Source organism: Diadema setosum, chromosome 10 (genome assembly GCF_964275005.1).
Source record: "Diadema setosum chromosome 10, eeDiaSeto1, whole genome shotgun sequence".
Taxonomy (NCBI): domain Eukaryota; kingdom Metazoa; phylum Echinodermata; class Echinoidea; order Diadematoida; family Diadematidae; genus Diadema; species Diadema setosum.
This window is the reverse complement of record NC_092694.1, coordinates 3736254-3753784: the sequence shown is the minus strand read 5'-3', so window position 1 is coordinate 3753784 and position 17531 is coordinate 3736254. Positions and strand designations below refer to the sequence as shown.

Below are 17531 nucleotides of genomic sequence, written 5' to 3'. Positions count from 1 at the left end.
CGCCCAGTGGAGCCATATTTACCTGCAATGTGAGTTACATTGTACAGAGGTGTGTTTGTAATGAATTGACGGGGTCTGATCGTGTCCCGACTGAGTGTTGTCTGGTTGGATATGCTAATCAGAAGCAATGCAGCGGACGCAATGCAGGCGTTCGCGCGCGAGAAGTCATCATCGTTACCAGCATCATCACCATAGCCACGGTCGTTGGGAGCAGGAGGGACTCGGCTCTTCTAGAGAAAGTGCACCTCAACTCTCCCAACGCCGGACGCTTCCTCTGTCCCTTTTGTGTTATTTATACGACGTATTTTCAGCCGCCATTGTTTGAGGAACCTCGTCTCCCTGTTTGCTCTTGATGTTTACCAATTCTTGTCAGTTATGTATACCAAATAAACTGAGGTGCTGGAGACCGTTTCTTGGGTGTCGGCAAAGCTCTGCTTCTCTCTGCGTCCAAAGAGAACTGGCTCGCGCGGCTGTGTATAATGTGCGGGGTCTGTGCCATAACCCTGACCGCTCTCCTCTGCTTTCCTCCAGCTTTAATAGAAGTCGATAAACGCGTTTTCTATCGCTCAGTGTGTGCCTTCAGCACGTGGTGGCTCTACGCGCTGACGTTTATTTAAACATGTGTAAAGCGAGGCGTGAATGAAGGGCAAAAATTTCTGAATCGTCAGGGGAGATGTCTTAACTATTATAGCGAGGCCCGTCTACGTTCTTAGCGGGTGAAAAGTGGGGAGGGGTGAGTAGGGAGGGAAGGTAGGGTGCAACAGGCAAAGTTGAAATTAAAGTTTTCCTTTTACCGTCAAACCACGAGCAGAGAATGTCTTGCTCCACATATCTCGACAAACTGCGACTGAATTTCTCCCGTTGTCCTGCTTCCAATCCACGTATTTATCTTCCATCATGGGCCAATTTTGCAGTGTCCTCAACTAATCTATGCTTTTTTTTTTCTTTCTCCATCGTTCATCAAACAAGCCAAGAATGGTACCATTTCTCAAGAGTGCCAGCCACACAAAGTCAAAGCACTCTGTCGAGAAGTTGTGATAACAGTTTAGTCTTCCACATTGATGGCTTTTACTCCACATAATCCAAGCCGGGTAGCCGTAATTGAAAAAATAGGCCAAAATCTACTTCTGTTATTGACGTTTTAAGATCTGGGACAAAAGACAGCAGAAATAGTTTTATTTGGAATTTTTGATAGATGGTTTTGATGACGTAGGGGGCATGGCCGCTGTCTAATCCACTTGTAGAGGTAAGGTTGACGTAACGAGTTCATTGATTGCTCGAACGAAGATGAGTGATGAATACAGGTAAATCTCAATAAACCAGGTAGGCATTGTCGGGTCAGTCATATCTACGCTTTCATACAGCACCGTCCTACATTTTCGACGTTACATCTGTTTTGCTCGAATTGTATTTTCTCCTGTTGCTGTTTTAGTCTTTATCTATTTATTCATTTGTGGTTATCGCAATCTATGGTGTTCGCATTGAATCCCTAAGATACAAAAATCATGGCACAGGTTGCGACAAGGAAATCCATGAAAAGAAAAGTACATGGTCCATCCCATGGCCTGCATGATGTATGTATGACCTGTACGACAAGATGATAATCTTCTCTACCCTTTTTACTATAATACCTATATGAATCATCACTCCTTAGTTCTCTTTCAAGACTAAGTGAGAAATTCATAATTATGTAGGCTACAAGTATGTATTTTCGTCGTAGTGTTTACGGATTATTCTTTTATGCCTTAGTTTTCATGAATGTCAATGAAATCTAACAATTTTCAAGAAAACCTGTATGTTTACTTGACATTATAGCTAAACAATGCTCACCATAGTTTCTACTCTTTCGCACCTTCTCTTCTTGTCTGAATTCTTTCTTCTTCTGTTTGCTCTGGCTACATGTGTTTTTGGAGACTCATTAGGAAAAGTTAGCGTTAAGTGTTGGAGACTTAATCCAGTGAGGTCTTAAAGCTCGATGGTACTGACGAACCTTCATAGCTTAAAATCTTTTGTCTTCCAACGTCGTCACCACCACCACCACTACCATTACCCCCATCATCGTGGTGATCGAAGAAATGCGATATGTTCTTCGGAGTCTGCAGTGAGCACCATGCTGATTCTCTCCACATTCTCTCAAAAATAGCAATTACTCCGTGTAAACACAGTCTTCTCTTTTCCGCGGCAGAGCGACCTCGTTCGGATTCCTCGAAATAGTTAGGAAGGTTGCTTCAGTTCATTTCTGTGTGTGATGGGACATTCGCGTCCTGCCTGGATTTGAACTCGGTGGGTCTCCATACGTCACAGTAGTTCGACAAGATATGATACTTCTCGTTGGAGCCAAACCAAAGGCCGTTCTTACCGTTGACTGTCGAATACCACAACGTCGAATAAAGAGGTGGACCTCATATACATAATTGTAGATTTGATTCTCATTACGAATAAGAACGTCAAAAACAAGATTGTGCAATATTGATACGTGCAATGCATTTGTCTCATTTCACCATACAATAGTCATTAAGTCCGATGGGTTATGAGTTTCTGAATCCATGGGTCTCTTTTTCGACAACCACTACGTTTGTCTCACAAAGGTTGATGACTTTCAAAGATATCAGCAGGGCTCATGAATTCACATATGGCCGAAATAATGTGTACGTCCATTTCTGCAGCTCTAAACTGCAGATGTATAATATATTAATGCCCGTCATTTCAGTACCTTTACTCAGACCAAATGACCAGACGGTTACCTTTCCACTTGGAGGATTAAATCTCAACCTTGAACATCATGACTTCAGTAGTGAAATTTTGTTTTATCATGGGAGCAGAGTATGGTATAAATTAAATGCCTAAATAGGGAGAAAATAATGGCGACCCTGGCTACCCGAGGTAAAGCGTTACATTACTTGGTGCTTATTACATCGATGTAGGGTAACTTGTCAATTGCCTTTAAAAAATGACGTAATTTGCTGCCTTGGCTGGGTTATGAAGTTGAAATTGATAGTGAAGAGTTCAAGCGTATAGACAGCAAAAACAAAATGCACAGGTATAATCAAATATTGGTAAACAAAATATTACCACACTAGCGCACCGTTTCAGCAATTAATGAATTTAACATTCTTGTCTATGTGGAATGATTATTGAGAGCAGTGATTACGGTAGCTCACAGGTTTCTGTGAAGCGTTTAACAATAACAATATCAGCAGCAGTTTTAGTTTGATATTATTTCACACTAGTTTCATGTTGATAAAGCTCAGACACCTCGCTTCGAAACGCTGTTGATCGGTGCCTTTAACATCTATCCTTTATTGAACGCGCGAGCACTGTCCATTCCTTTCTCGTACCACGGAATAATCGAACTCTTCTCCCTCGGTTCCCGTATCCAGTAAAGCAATGCCGTCGCTCTCCATCTGTTTTAATTAGTGTTTTCGGTGCGGTCGTGCTCTGCCGCGACACTCCGGATCGTCTTACAAGTCCCCGGACCTTCAATCGTCGCGAATATCTCCATTATTATTTTCTATTCGCTGCAAAAATGTCACAGAAAGTTGTCGTCTTTCATCGCAGTGGGGCGCGTGATGTGCGTCAAGTGTTACGCTGCCCGCCCGTACCGTCGTAGTTGCCCAAACAGTGGACGAGAGAGGGCGGTAGTCCCTCCTCCACCACAGCACCCACCCCCCCCCCCCCCTCTAAGTATTGCAAGACGGATACCTTCTTGGTAAATTGAAGACAGTACCCTAAGGCGACCAAAAATAGTTGTTTGTGGCCAACTCTAGACACAGAAACATAATTAAAGTTTCGGAGTGACCGGTGTCTTAATTTCAAGTGCTCACTAAATATGAGTTATTTAGGATGAAGTCCAACATAGTTTTAAGAACACGTAGACATGCAATCAATGTACAACTTAATAATTTCTTACACGCCATCCACAACTCATTCTATCTTTCCACAACCATTACAACATTGTTCATAATTCGCCCCATCATCATTTTCCATCATTATCATAGTAGTATTCTTTGAGATTGTCATGTAATACCAAAGCAAATTTGAAACATCACAATCTTCGGCATGCTGCTGTGTTTCAGTTATAGGAATTTTTACCGTCTTTTCGAGTTTCTTTGCTGGTGTGTGTGTATGTATCCATTCATACACTGTAGCGAAAATGATTTGCATTGAAGCATTATCTTTTCCAGAAGAAGATGATGAAGAAGAAGAAAGATAATAATAACATTTGCAATAACTGAACGTCATTATGATGATAATGTTGTTTGTTAGTTTGAAGGCTCAAATATCATCACCGTTGTCGTCAGTTGTTGCAGTAATAGCAATGTATGCATAGCAGTTGTGTATTGTGGCATATAAATATTAATTTCTCTTCGTTATCTGTCTTGTCTTACAGGGGGCCCATGACGATGCAACAAATTACATCCATGGCGAGCACCATTCAGTCATTAGAAAAGGTAAGTTAGTAAAATATCATCCTCTACACTCAAATTAGCTTAAAACGGAGGAAAATAGCAAAGTGTCATTTTTATTTTTTTTATTTTATTTTTGCAATACTATATTGATCATCATGTACGTGACGTATGCGGTATTGTATGCTATATTGATAAAACTACACACGAGGAGTGGGTGAACGAATATGCTTGTTGGATATATTTTGGTTTCAGCACCGGCAACAGACGTGCAAAATCAACAAAAACAACAACAACAAAGAATAATCTTGTTCCCTTAAATAAGGAGGAAAATAAATAGGGAGGAAAATGTACTTTGAGAATCGGTAATCCCGGATGATGCATGACGTGACCACATTTAGAAATAATAAGAACATCCAAGTAACACGAGAATATCAGTAGTGATGTTTCCGCCATTTGCTATAGCAAGAATTAGGCAAAATGGAATGCACACCTATACTTTTCCCCTTCTTCTTCTTCTTTTAATACTCTCAGCGTCCATTATACCCGAACAGTGACCGCAAAATATTTTCAATGCCAGTTAACATAGACGCGTAAACTCAGCGAAATATTATCGCCGATATAATCTGCCTGTACGCTTGCCCATTCCATTTTGGTATTCCATGGTGGATTCTCTCTTCAGTCCCACACGGGCGAATTAAAGTAGTGTGTGCTGGTGTTCATTATGAAAAAAAAAACACCGCGCTAATCCGACCGACCGAAAATCCCTTTACGACTCAGCCGAGGTGTGTGCGTCTCGTTAAAAAGGGTAGCTTAATGGGATTTTAAACTAAATTACCCTCATTCACACTTCTGCGCCTTCTTTCGTGTTCACATCACTCCTCCTTTCTCCTCGCCCCCCCCCCTCCTTTTCGTTTTCTCTTTATGTTTTGACCATATTTTTTTTTCCCCTGCCAAGATTGTAGACTAGAATGTCAATGTCCGCATCGGTCAAGGGTCGTTTAACCTTAACTCACCGTGTAGAAACATACTGGCTCTTTCGCTGAAATGGGTTTTAACCATTCTGTCAGTGGGAGCGTGTCACATTGGGCATGAATGCAGCGCATTGAGATTGGGGCGAATGAGCGCAGAAATTACAGCGCGTTAACGATGCCTGGATGCGCGAACGCCTCCGACATTCGAACAGGGATCGTCGCTCGCACTTAGTTCCTTTTATGGCTAGTCTTAATGCTCCAGTCTCTTCAATGCATGATTAAGACTATGGCAAAGAAAAAACTGAGACAACATTCACTGATAGACCGACAATGTGATGGCTAGAGACCCCATACATTCCTTCTCAGCCTGGTGGCTAAGTATACACTTTGGCGTTATTTAATGAATTGAAGAGAATTTTTGTGTGACTACAAGTACGTATAATGTGTGTATTACCGGATAACGAAAATACACACAAAACATAAAATAAACAGGTACTTCTTTATGCATAATACTTACATGATTATGTATGCGTGCATTATGGTGTTAAATACATCAATACATACATACACGACATGCATAAATTATGCTTCTCTAAATACCTTGCTTGAAAGACGATAACGACATAATCTTATGTGGTTTTAGGGGAGTTTTTTTTTTTTCTCATAACTCTTGTTAAAATCCAAATCCTTATCCTCGTCTCTTGTTTATTTGTTCTTTTCATTTCTGTTCATATGTATCGTTTATTTAACCAGAAGAAGAATACGATGAAATCAAATAAAAGAAAAGTAAAAGCAAGCAAATTTAGTTGTCACATTTTCACAATTTCCACCTGAAAATGGCAGTCATTGAAATAAACAAATAGAGTGCCCCAACAAACCCTTTGCACCTATGATTATGTTTCTCTTCAGTGCTCTTCTCAAAACGCGATGATAATATCATCATACAAATATTATTCAAAACTACATGGCAAACAAGATAGCTATTCCCCCTAATTGTTCTCATTAATAGATAAAAAGAATGAGATATCTGGATGAGGAAAGAGAAAGAGTATGTTCGTTTTTGTGTGTGTGTTGTTGTGTGTTTTGGGGTTTTATGTGCCTTGATAGACTATTATGTATGAGTGTAGTTTAATTACTTTAGTAATTGTGGAAGGTAATCACCAAAGCCCTCGTCTTACCGAAAAAAGAGGAAAAATCTTTTTAAGGAGGCAATGTATGGGATAATTCCTTAGTTTATTCCGACGCTGAACCGAACTGAAAAAGATGAGGGAGTTGGCATTTAAGGAGAAGAACTCGCATTTGAGCTCCGACGATAAGAAGTCTTGTGGAGCCGGTGGAAAATGCGGGACTTATGGAGGAAAGGTCCTATGGGATATAGTGACGTGAGGCTCCTTGGTAGAGCCTGATGCCGAGGAGTGTTTGCTCGGAAGACATGCATTCATGTACCTATAGAAGGAGATTGCTATCAATCAACCAACAAACGCAGAAAGTGCCAGTCAAGCTTCGTATTCGCCTATCTTCTTCGTTTAGCTTTTGTTATCAAGTATTACATGAAAGTATATTGAAATATCTATCTATCTGTCTATTATATCTATCAACCTACGTATCTATCTGTACCCATGAAGAAGTATGTTAATATACCATACACGTTTGAGGTCGTACGCACCCACATGCTTATAAAGGTATTATGCATAATCATATGCATACACAGTAGCTATCTTTCAATATAGATAAAATGTGTATCATATTTCATAATGTAGATAGATAGATATGTAGATAGATAGACAGATAGATAGATAGACACAGAGATAGATAGATAGATAGATAGATAGATAGATAGATAGATAGATAGATAGATAGATAGACAGATAGATAAATGGATGGGGAGAGAGAGATAGAGAAGAGAGAGATAACTGAATAGATAAATTTATATGTTTATATGCCTTATTTTAGTAAGGAACAGGGCGAGAATGAAAAGCATAGCTAGATAAGAATGATGATGAAATGGAATCAAAACATCCAACTATCCTTGCCAAAAGTTCGAAGAGAGCAAACAGTGATTATTTGCAGAAGTGAATTGCGCCCGCCAACTTTTGTCCATTTTTTTTTTCCTCCTTATTTTCCATTCAGTCTCCTTGGCGTGACACGATTTCAGTATTGTTCCAGACAAATATGAAGTTCATTGGCCGGGAACAGACAATATGACGCAAATAGGGAAGTGGGGAGAGAAAAGAGGGGTGAAAGACAAAGAAAGAGAACCTCGTCACCCCTCCCCACCACCACCTCCACCACCACCCTATCCTCTTTATATTAGAACAGGTTCACGTATCATGTTTGGAAGCGCTGCTTCATCGTCATGTTATCACTTGTGCGTATAAGACTTTTTGAAAGAATACAAAGGGTTTAGTTTTTATAGTCAATTTTCCGCCCCAGATTCAGCCTTACCCTTATACAACAGACGCGCACCACATGCGTTCACCGTCCATGCAAGCAAGCACTCGCTGGTCTAGAGCGTTACCCTTCCAATACAACAAGTTGGTTCCCTCTTCAAGCGTTTCAGTATACTCGTTTGATTCTTGTAATCATGTTTATTTTGCATGCATTGGACTTTTACTGCATTCATAATACTGATGAAAAATAGACAACGTAAAGGTGGAAACAGTAAGGAATATCATCCAGGGTATAGCCTCTTCAGTGTTGTCACTGTTACACCAGAGGGCACTGCCATTATTATTACCTAGGGTGCCATCAGGTACGCATTTATACACCTGGGTCAAGAAATGTTTGTTTGTTTGTTTGTTTGTTTGTTTGTTTGTTTGTTTGTTTGTTTGTTTGTTTATTTGTTCATTTCCATCTGAGAAGATGGCTAGATAGCCCATATTAAGCTGTGCTAAGCTGGTATTCCATGGGGTCCAAAATTGGATGTGAGGCGGGACCACTTCACCCCGGGTTAAACACCCTGCTGAAAAATCATGGTGGGATAAAGCATTCCGTCCAAGGACGTAGGCAATTGATAGGGATTCGAACCCGGGACCTCCGATTAAAAGTCAAAAGTCGTAGCCACTGTGATTATGACGCAGTACCCCCGCTATAATCACAAATTATCGTTACAATAATAATAGCTGTGAGTATAATGATGGTAATGCTAATCATGATGATGATAACAACAGTAAACATGATAATAGTAGCAGCAATAATAATAATAATAATAACGACTATAATGTGTGTGTTGTTTTTGTTCTGTGTACATGTGTATGTGTGGTGATAGTGCGTGTGCTAATTTATGACTTCGTGTAAGTCGCAATAACCGTAGTGCAATTTTGCCTCTCATAGGCACAGTAACCTTTTGTGTTGTGCCTTTAATTATATTATCTTTGAATCCCGTCTGCAACAATTATGTTTACGTATACAATGTCAATATCATCTTAGAATGTTGGTGCAGAGTAGGTTAAAATCCTAAAACCCAAAATCCCCTAACGCCGTCCCTCACCGGGTGTTGATAAGGCCAGTTAAAATGCGAGAAATTTGAATTGATTTTCTTTGTTTTTTCCGCAATTAGTTTTCGCCTGCACTAAACGTACCCGTCCACCCTGGCCTGCGCTGCTCTCGTCTTTACTCGCTTCGCGTGCGAAATCTTCACCACACCGTGAAAACAGAACCCCGCCTCAACGCGTCTGGATAAAACGATTCGATACCAATGCACCTTCATCACCATCAATATCGTAATGGCTCTACCCCCTTTTTAAGCCCCATGGCCCTCTTTTGCCGGAGAAAGAATAATAATAATAGTACGGTGGGTGCCTCTAGAAAGGATGTTCGATTTCGGGCGAGATGACCAATATTTAGCAATCTAACTGATTCTTGTGTTTGCCAAATATCGCGTCTTTGTAGTGGTTGTTCTATGGTAAGCCGCTATACGGTATGACACGCGGTGCACTTTTTCCCCCGATGGCAGTGAACTGCCGTTCTAATCGATCAATTCACATCGTACGCTTAATCCCGATCCCAGCCAGTCATAACACAAGTATGCAAATGTGAAACAATAATGTATACGATGCTTACATGCCACAACGTCAGAAAAAGTGTTGCTTATTTTAGTTTCGGCTGAACGATATTCCAGTCTGCAATTGCAGCTGTCTTTGTGGTTTGTTCTTTTCTTTCTTCTTCCTTTTCTTTTTTTTAAACCAAAACAACAACAAGAACAACAAACATTTATACCTGGAGACAAGATATAAGTAAAGTCAATATACAATGTCACTTCCCATAAAAAAACAACCCCGAAAATCGTTTTTCAGCGAAATGTCGTTACCTATTAGTATCCTTTTCTCAGTAGTGTGAATTTGCAATGAATTACAATTCTGGGCGATACTAGCACAGGAAATGAAATGAAAGAGGCATAAAGAGAAAAGTGTGAGAGAAAGGGAGGGTGTGAGAGAGAGAGGGGGGGGGGGATCAGAGAAGTGTTGATTTTGCATTTTTAATGCAGACGAGTAATTTTCATTGATTTGTTCACAAATTCCGAAACCTGCCATACGGACGCTCGAATAAAAAGCAAGTCTAAAATTTGCGGCAAAATTCCAAATTGCGCTGGAAAGTAAGTGTTAGAGTTACTCCTACAGAGCGTTTGTAATATGCGTGAGATTTGATTAGAGCCCAGGATGATCGAATAGATCCCGATTTTCTACCACTTAAAATATCAAGTGTTTCTATAACACGCCACTGAGATATAGTTCTACTCAAAAGAATACTACTGCGGTTATCTAAGCATTTGGTTACTGCTAAATGAGTTTGATTTCCATGTCTAAAATGTCCAACTCTCTGTACCTCCACGAAAGCAGGTAGCAAGATGGGAATGAAAATACATTTTTTAATGCATTTTCTTTTTTTGCGTTACGCCTTAAATATGTTATCGTACCGTCGTATGAAAGGTGGACATATACTGGGAATTCATATATAATCATCTAACATTTCCTGAAGTGAAAACATTATCGTCATATTCAACTGTTGAAATGTATCAAGCAGCTTAAAACCGAGGCGGTTTGCAGAACTATCCAAGTTTGTACTATTGATGTAAAATTTCATGATTTAACTTTCTGATTTTTATGGGATTATGTGCAGTGTTGCTGATTTAGAGTGCAAATTAGGCAAAGGAAGTGAAGATGAGTTTAAACTTGTCATGACAGAGTTAAACTGCGCACACCATAGATGGCGTACCGCCTGACATTTCTCGTCACTTAGTCCCGAGAGGATAGTTTTATCTTTCGAATGTGACAGGGACCTATCACCCATACAACAATACTGACCATTCATCCAGCGGTAATACACAGGCGCAAACTGAATAAATTATTTCTCTATTATCCCGCGCGACAAAAGGGGCGCGTGACAGGGAATGGTATATAGACGAAGGAGGGTAGAAATCGCCGTCGCCGTATCATTTCATACTGTGGTTGTTTTCGGTGTTGCTGTTCTTAACTTTTTTAGGAGAAATTTTATTATAATTCGGCAGATATATGACCCACCTACCTCCCCATGTCCAACACACTTCCTAAATATGTCTCAATCTCTAACTGCCTTGTTTACGACGGGTCATAACGGGTGTGGAATGATTATGAATGTATTTTCTTTATAGTAGATTCACAGGACAATTTTGCTCAAAGTCGTATAGGCCTATTGTGAAATCATCCCTTGATCTTTACTCCTCTTTCCCTCCCCCTTTTTAATTCGGCTCCTTTTTCCTATTTGCCCGTATCTCTTTTTCACCCTTTCTCTCTCTCTCTCTCTCTCTCTCTCTCTCTCTCTCTCTCTCTCTCTCGTAATACACACATGCAATCAGCGCAAACAATTGCAGGCACACATCCCACATATACACTGATAACCAACTGATTTTTTAGTTGAAATCACCTGTTCTGAACTGTCACTGTAGATTGCCCCCTCCTCCCTCTGCTATTCAGCCCCTGAAACCTTTGTCCTAGTATTAGTCTTTGTGTTATTATCATCTCGAAGGTCATATCTCAGTCAAAGCGACACAGTGGAAACGCGGGAAGAGACTTGAAAATGACTGCAGATTCTTTATGACAACCGCAAGCGGCGAGGGATTTGTAGAAGCGACGAAAATACCAGTTCCAGCATCTATGTCATAGAACAGTGTTGTGTCCACGTTAAGGCCGTTAGTCCCACATACTTGAAAATAGCGTTGCCATCTTACGCAAGAGGCTTGTCCGGGTAATGATAGAGTTAAGATTTGTGCATGCCATTTAAGTAGGTGTCACATTCCTCGACCAAAAAGACTTCTGTCAACCCGTCTGGCTCTTTTTACACTTCCTTCTCAGTTTTCTTGCAGCAAGCAACCCAGAGAGAGGGCGAGGAACAAGACACAGACATAGAGACAGACAGAGACATACAGGTATACTGACAAACAGACAACCAAAGATCCAGAAAGTATATGTAGAGGAAGGGAAACTTGCCCCAAATCTATTCGACAATCGGGCAAACTTTCCGGCGCCTGAGCACTGTCAACGCCGTACTCTGTTAGCAGCGGCGCGCGACCTGGCCCTCTCACACCCTCTGCACAGTACCGACAAGTGATCCCATTACACGCGTTATGATGCGTGCCCGACTCGACTTCTTCCATGTCTTCAATTTCTTCTCATTCCCGGTCCCCTTACCCCTCCCCTTCCTTCCCCTCCCCCTTACCCTTCTACTTTAACCCCCCTCCCCCTCACAGTGCCCCACGTCCACGCTCCCTCCTCAAAATCTTGTTTCCTTCTGAAAACAGAGAACTTCTTCGTAACGACACCCCACCTCCTTTAAAAAAAAGTGATAATAATGATAATAAAAAGTTTCTGTTGAAACGACACCTCTCCTCAATTTTTGGTGTATCGCTTCGTCGCTGCGGGCAGCATGGTTTTTCTGATAATTGTTGAATCATTGCGTATTTCCTGACTGTCGAAAGATAAAACTTGCTAGCAAATTCAGGGATTCTCCCCTGCTTCTCCGAGGCGCATCTTCGTGGCTCACCCTGCGATGTCGTCCGGAAAATAGAGACAGACATGTCAGTAAGAAGATGCCTGAAACCAACTGGTTGGATTTGATTCCAGATATGATTACCCGCTTGATGAATGCTTCTTTCAGTGATGACGTATCTTCCCCCATCAGACCCTGATAAGTAATCGTTTACTGGGATGTTGTTGGTTTCTTGATTTTGTCTGCTGGTTTTCTTCCTGCAAGTCCCAGAAGACACAAAATTTCTGCAGAATTTTGGCGCGAATGCATTTACAGAAAGCATAGGAACAGACGAAGCAGTTTGCTGTCAAGGTGTTATAAATACAAACTGTGCTGTCCGCAATGACAAGGCATAAATTTTGGGTCTACCGCCTTGGTTCATATTTAGTGGAATTTAGAAAAGGACACTTTTTACTTTTAAGAACTCTGATTTTGCCACATATTATTGTGATTGGACTGCAGGGATTTATGAATCCTGAAAATACACGTTGATGCCTTCATAATGCAGGGTGCCTGATGCTGTCTTCTATAATACTTATGTCAGTACCGATTTTCAACGCGCTCGAAAACGAATCGGAGCAAAGTGAAAGACATGCAGCAGTTGAACCAAATGTCCTATGTTTCGTTTGTTTAAGAGCCATTTAATACCGTTGCTCTTGAATAGCAATACAGAGTGAGCCCTCAACGTCATTCAGACGAAAGCGGCCTGCATTATGAACGAATCGTCGCTTTACCCATGAGGATGTTATCACTATTAACTAAACGAGCTTTGTAAAGAATGGATGTGCTGATTATGAGAGGAAATGAAGAGGACATAGAAAACGAAGAAAAAAGAAGAAGAAATCGCCGACATGTGATATTTTGATGTCAACACACATTACAAGCCAGATCCGATTAGAGTTTTAATGGTTCCCAGCCTTACTAAAGCAATGCACACACAAATAAAAAAGGAAACTCAAAAGTCATCATCGTAATTGGTACGGTTTCCCAGCACTGCCATCCAATTATTTAAACCGATGTCGAATTAATGAACTTGGTATTTAGTGTGGAAGACCGACTGGGATTGAAATAGCCCCCAAATGATAAACGCCCGGAGCAAACACACGACATTAATAAGTTGAAGAAGGTTGTTGTTTTTTTGTGGTATCTTATCTTGTTTAGGCAGCAGTGGTGACTAGTGGAAAGAGAAGAGGAATGGAATCGGGTAAATCTACTGTCACAATTGGCGTTTTATGATCAAGAATTCTATGGATGATCGTTCTGTGGTTGATTGATGATCGGGGAACAATAGGCATAGCCCAGAGGTCTATGAAAGAGGAATGAATGGAAAGACCCGCGTTTGGGGTTCTTTTTCACACCCATGACCCATATTGGTACCAAGGGGAGGAGGGTGGGGGAGATGATTACCAACACTTGACATTCTATCGGCATATTTCCACAGTGATATCATTTCGCTCTTTTTTTTTTTCAAATTCGATCTTGAAAGAATCCGAGCGTCATTTAATTCATGCAATGTTTGCAGTCTGTTGGATGTTACATTATTTGTATCTACTTAGTGCGCAAGTTAGAATGAAAAAAAAAAAGTCTACAAAAATAAGCAAAATAGAAAAATAGTGTATAGGAACGTAGCACACTGTCCTCTATTTTCTGGTTATAGAGCATGTTCCAGCACCTACCACTATACTTTAGAAGTATACACAGGTACAGTCACTCAACTAGTATTACAACTATACTACAACGACTACTGATGCCACTTAAATTAAGTTTATTTTATTTTTGCATTCCGTTTTCACTGCAATGTATAACAAAATTTGACGATATGTCATAACTCATATGAATTGTTCCAACGCATTAATACACATTTTGGGACACGGAAAACGTATAAGGAGAAAAATGCACAACAATGTCAAATGGAATGTAAATTGTAAGGTAAAAAACAGATCAGATTTGGTGTAAAGAATAATACAATATCATATGGAATAATTTATTGGAAATGCAAGGGACCATTTTCATAAGCAGAGCTTGACTAGGAAGATGGTCCCAGATAAAGTTACAACAGAATTAATGAAACTATTTTAACTTCGAGTAGATAATAGAGGACCTGCTGTTCATTTCATTTCATTTATTAAGTGTCCACACAAATCATACAGTGTTGTGTTTACAACATCCATCCATGACAATGTAAAGTAACACATAAATTATGTTATAAGTTCAATATTACTATTGCTATTGCTATTTCTGCTGCTAATTATCCTACTACTCCTAATATACCACTACTACTACATTGTAGGCCTACTAGTCCTACTACTACTACTACTACTGCTACTACTACTACTACTTGTAAGATTTGTAAGATTTTATTGACTCTATCGACCCCCTCTCGGGGTATGAGAGTACAAACATATTTACAATATATGAATACAAAAATATAAGTGATAATGTACATGTACGTGTGAAAATAACAGATATAAATAAATATGTTTACAAAACAAGGCGTAAAGGACGTTTAACTACTCTACCACTACGTGTACAAACATTCACATCTACTTTACTTTCTACAAAAATACTGTCTTTCTTCTTTGGTATTGAAGAGAACTGAAACATAATAATTCTGACAAATTTGGCTAGTTTTTTCAAATGGCAAGCATTAGTTGAATTGAATAATTTGGCCATATGTAATGCACTTGGTCTACTGGCCGTCAAGCTACTTGGTAAATACAATAATCTCTCTTTGTTGAAAAAGGGACAAACAAAAATATAATGAAATTCATCCCCTATATCATCGGATGAACAAATAGTACAATGCAATTCATCTGTCAGGCTTGCATCAAACCTGCCCTTATTAACGGGTAATCCATTAGATTTACATCTGAATTTACTTAATGTAATATAATCTTTCTTACACAAGACTTGTAAATACTTCTCTAACATCAAATTATCCTTAAACATTCTATAATTTGTACAGATTCTATTTGACCATGTTACTACTACTACTACTACTACTACTACTACTACTACTACTACTACTACTACTACTACTACTACTACTACTACTACCACTACTACTACTACTACTACTACTACTACTACATACTACTACTACTACTAGTAGTGTGACTAGTAGTAGTACATGTAGGCCTGGAATAAAATACTAATACGACCATGTGCTATTGATTCTGCTCCTGACCTGTTTATGCTTATATTATTACTCTTATTATTTTCTGTAGTATTGTCATGATTACTGCTGCTTTACACCTGATATTTTACAATTTATCACTGATGTTACTCTTCCTTCATGTGATTAGTGCTACTTCTGCCCCTACCCCCCCCCCCCCCCTCCATCTCCCCCCTCTCTCTGTTTCGGTCACTCACCCCGCCCTGCTGAGTGGACCTACTGCTAGAGGTCATTGCGGTATTACCCCCGCCATGCCCATGCCCGTCGGGGTCTTGCGTTAAATCCCCATATCATGCTAAACACGGCGATGTTCGTGTAACCACAATTGTGCTTCGATAGGCCCTTAGTCCAATCTCGTTTGATCACTTACGGTTGAACTTGGATTCGTCATGGCAGATTGAGAAGAAGGTGTACAGACATCAGACGCTCAAATAAGGAGAGGGATTCATAGGGAGAAATGGGTTAATCGAGAAAGGGAGGGGGGATTGGGAGTAGGGGGAGATACGAAGTTATAAGACATAATTCAGTTTAAGAACTGAATGGTGTTTCACAGAAGTGAGCATTTTCCACCGTCAAAAAATTATAATGATAATCATGATAATAACTTTTTTTAAATAAATCTTTATTTGATTTCTATAATTTTTCATAACATAACATTCATTTTGAATTCATTTTAAATGTATGCAAACAATATACAATTAACAATAATACACACACTAACGCACTTACGCACACACACACGCAGAAACTCATGCATACATAAAGGGTTTTACACATTATAACATGTGTGATCATAGGGTCCGCACACGCCGTGTGTGTGTACGTGTGTTCTGTTTTGTTTTGTTTTGTTTTATTTTGTTTTGTGTTTTTTTATTTCATGAAACAGGAATTTTGACACCATGTTTGCACATCTAGAAGAGGGAATTGCAAATGTGAAATGACCACAAATATAATAAAAAAACAATACATTATTTTTTGCCAGTTTAAAGTCTCTTTTTTTTTTTACATTTTGTGACACTTACTTCATGAATACTTTACTTTTTCCATGTCCCATCCACGCGTGTTTCCAATTTACCCTAAGGGTGAAAAGTGGTTATGAGTAACAGTTTAAAGAAACAAATTCTGGTTGATAGCTAACGAGCTCGTTCGCAACTCTCCCATCCCTGCTGCGGTGTAGCCACATCGTTTTCTCCAGCATCTGCACCTCCCGCCTTGCCGCGACCAATAAACACAAGAAAAAGAGAGAACAAAAAATGGGATAAAATCGATTCTTCGCCTGAAAACCACGTCGAACCTAAGCGGGAGCGAATTTTCGATAGATACGCGATTTTTCAAGCGATTAATGGAATAAACGTCAAGCAGGTCAGTTGGAATGTGCACTTTCCTCTCGTATCTCTACCCACCCCTCCTCCCCCCCCCCCCCATTCTCTCCCTAACTACCCATCAATGTGCTTGAAAATTCCCACATGTTCTTGCCCCTTGCTTATAGGTACTGCATGACCCCCAAGAGTTTAGCCTTTCTGGTCTTGATACTAAATATTTAGCACATTATATATGCTGATTTTCATCATCCTCATCGATTACCCACGATGACTTCGAGTCCTGACAGCTGCCCGGGTATCTCCCCGCGTTCCTCTTCCTCGCGTCCAGCATAAAGTCACAGCTCCTCCTCCCCCCCCCCCCCGTTTTTTTTTTTTTTGTTAATTTCGTGTTTTCACTCTGTCGCCTCTGCATTCGTCTGTTTTTCTCCCCTGTCGTGAGTCTGTACGAGGATGAGACAAGGCACGCCATTTTCGATTATCCGCCCAAACGGCGATTACCACAAAGAAGGTGCGATGGCGGAAAATCGGTTAGACGTCGCATCTCCTTTCTCTCCTCTCCCCCCCCCCCCCAATCCTTCTTCCCTGCTTTACCTCCGTGTTGGTGTTCAAGCAAAGATTAGCTATGCTCCGACACCCTCCTATGACATGCAGT

At 40.2% G+C, this 17531-nt stretch overlaps 1 protein-coding gene across 1 annotated transcript in view; it reads left to right on the top strand.

Moving 5' to 3' along the window:
* Positions 1-17531, top strand: part of LOC140234422 (transcription factor AP-2-alpha-like) — a 123990-nt gene that overhangs the window by 67049 nt on the left and 39410 nt on the right. The window contains exons 6-7 of the mRNA XM_072314467.1: positions 4391-4451; positions 6711-6713. Coding sequence (XP_072170568.1) covers positions 4391-4451; positions 6711-6713 — 64 coding nt within the window. The remainder of the gene's footprint in view (positions 1-4390; positions 4452-6710; positions 6714-17531) is intronic.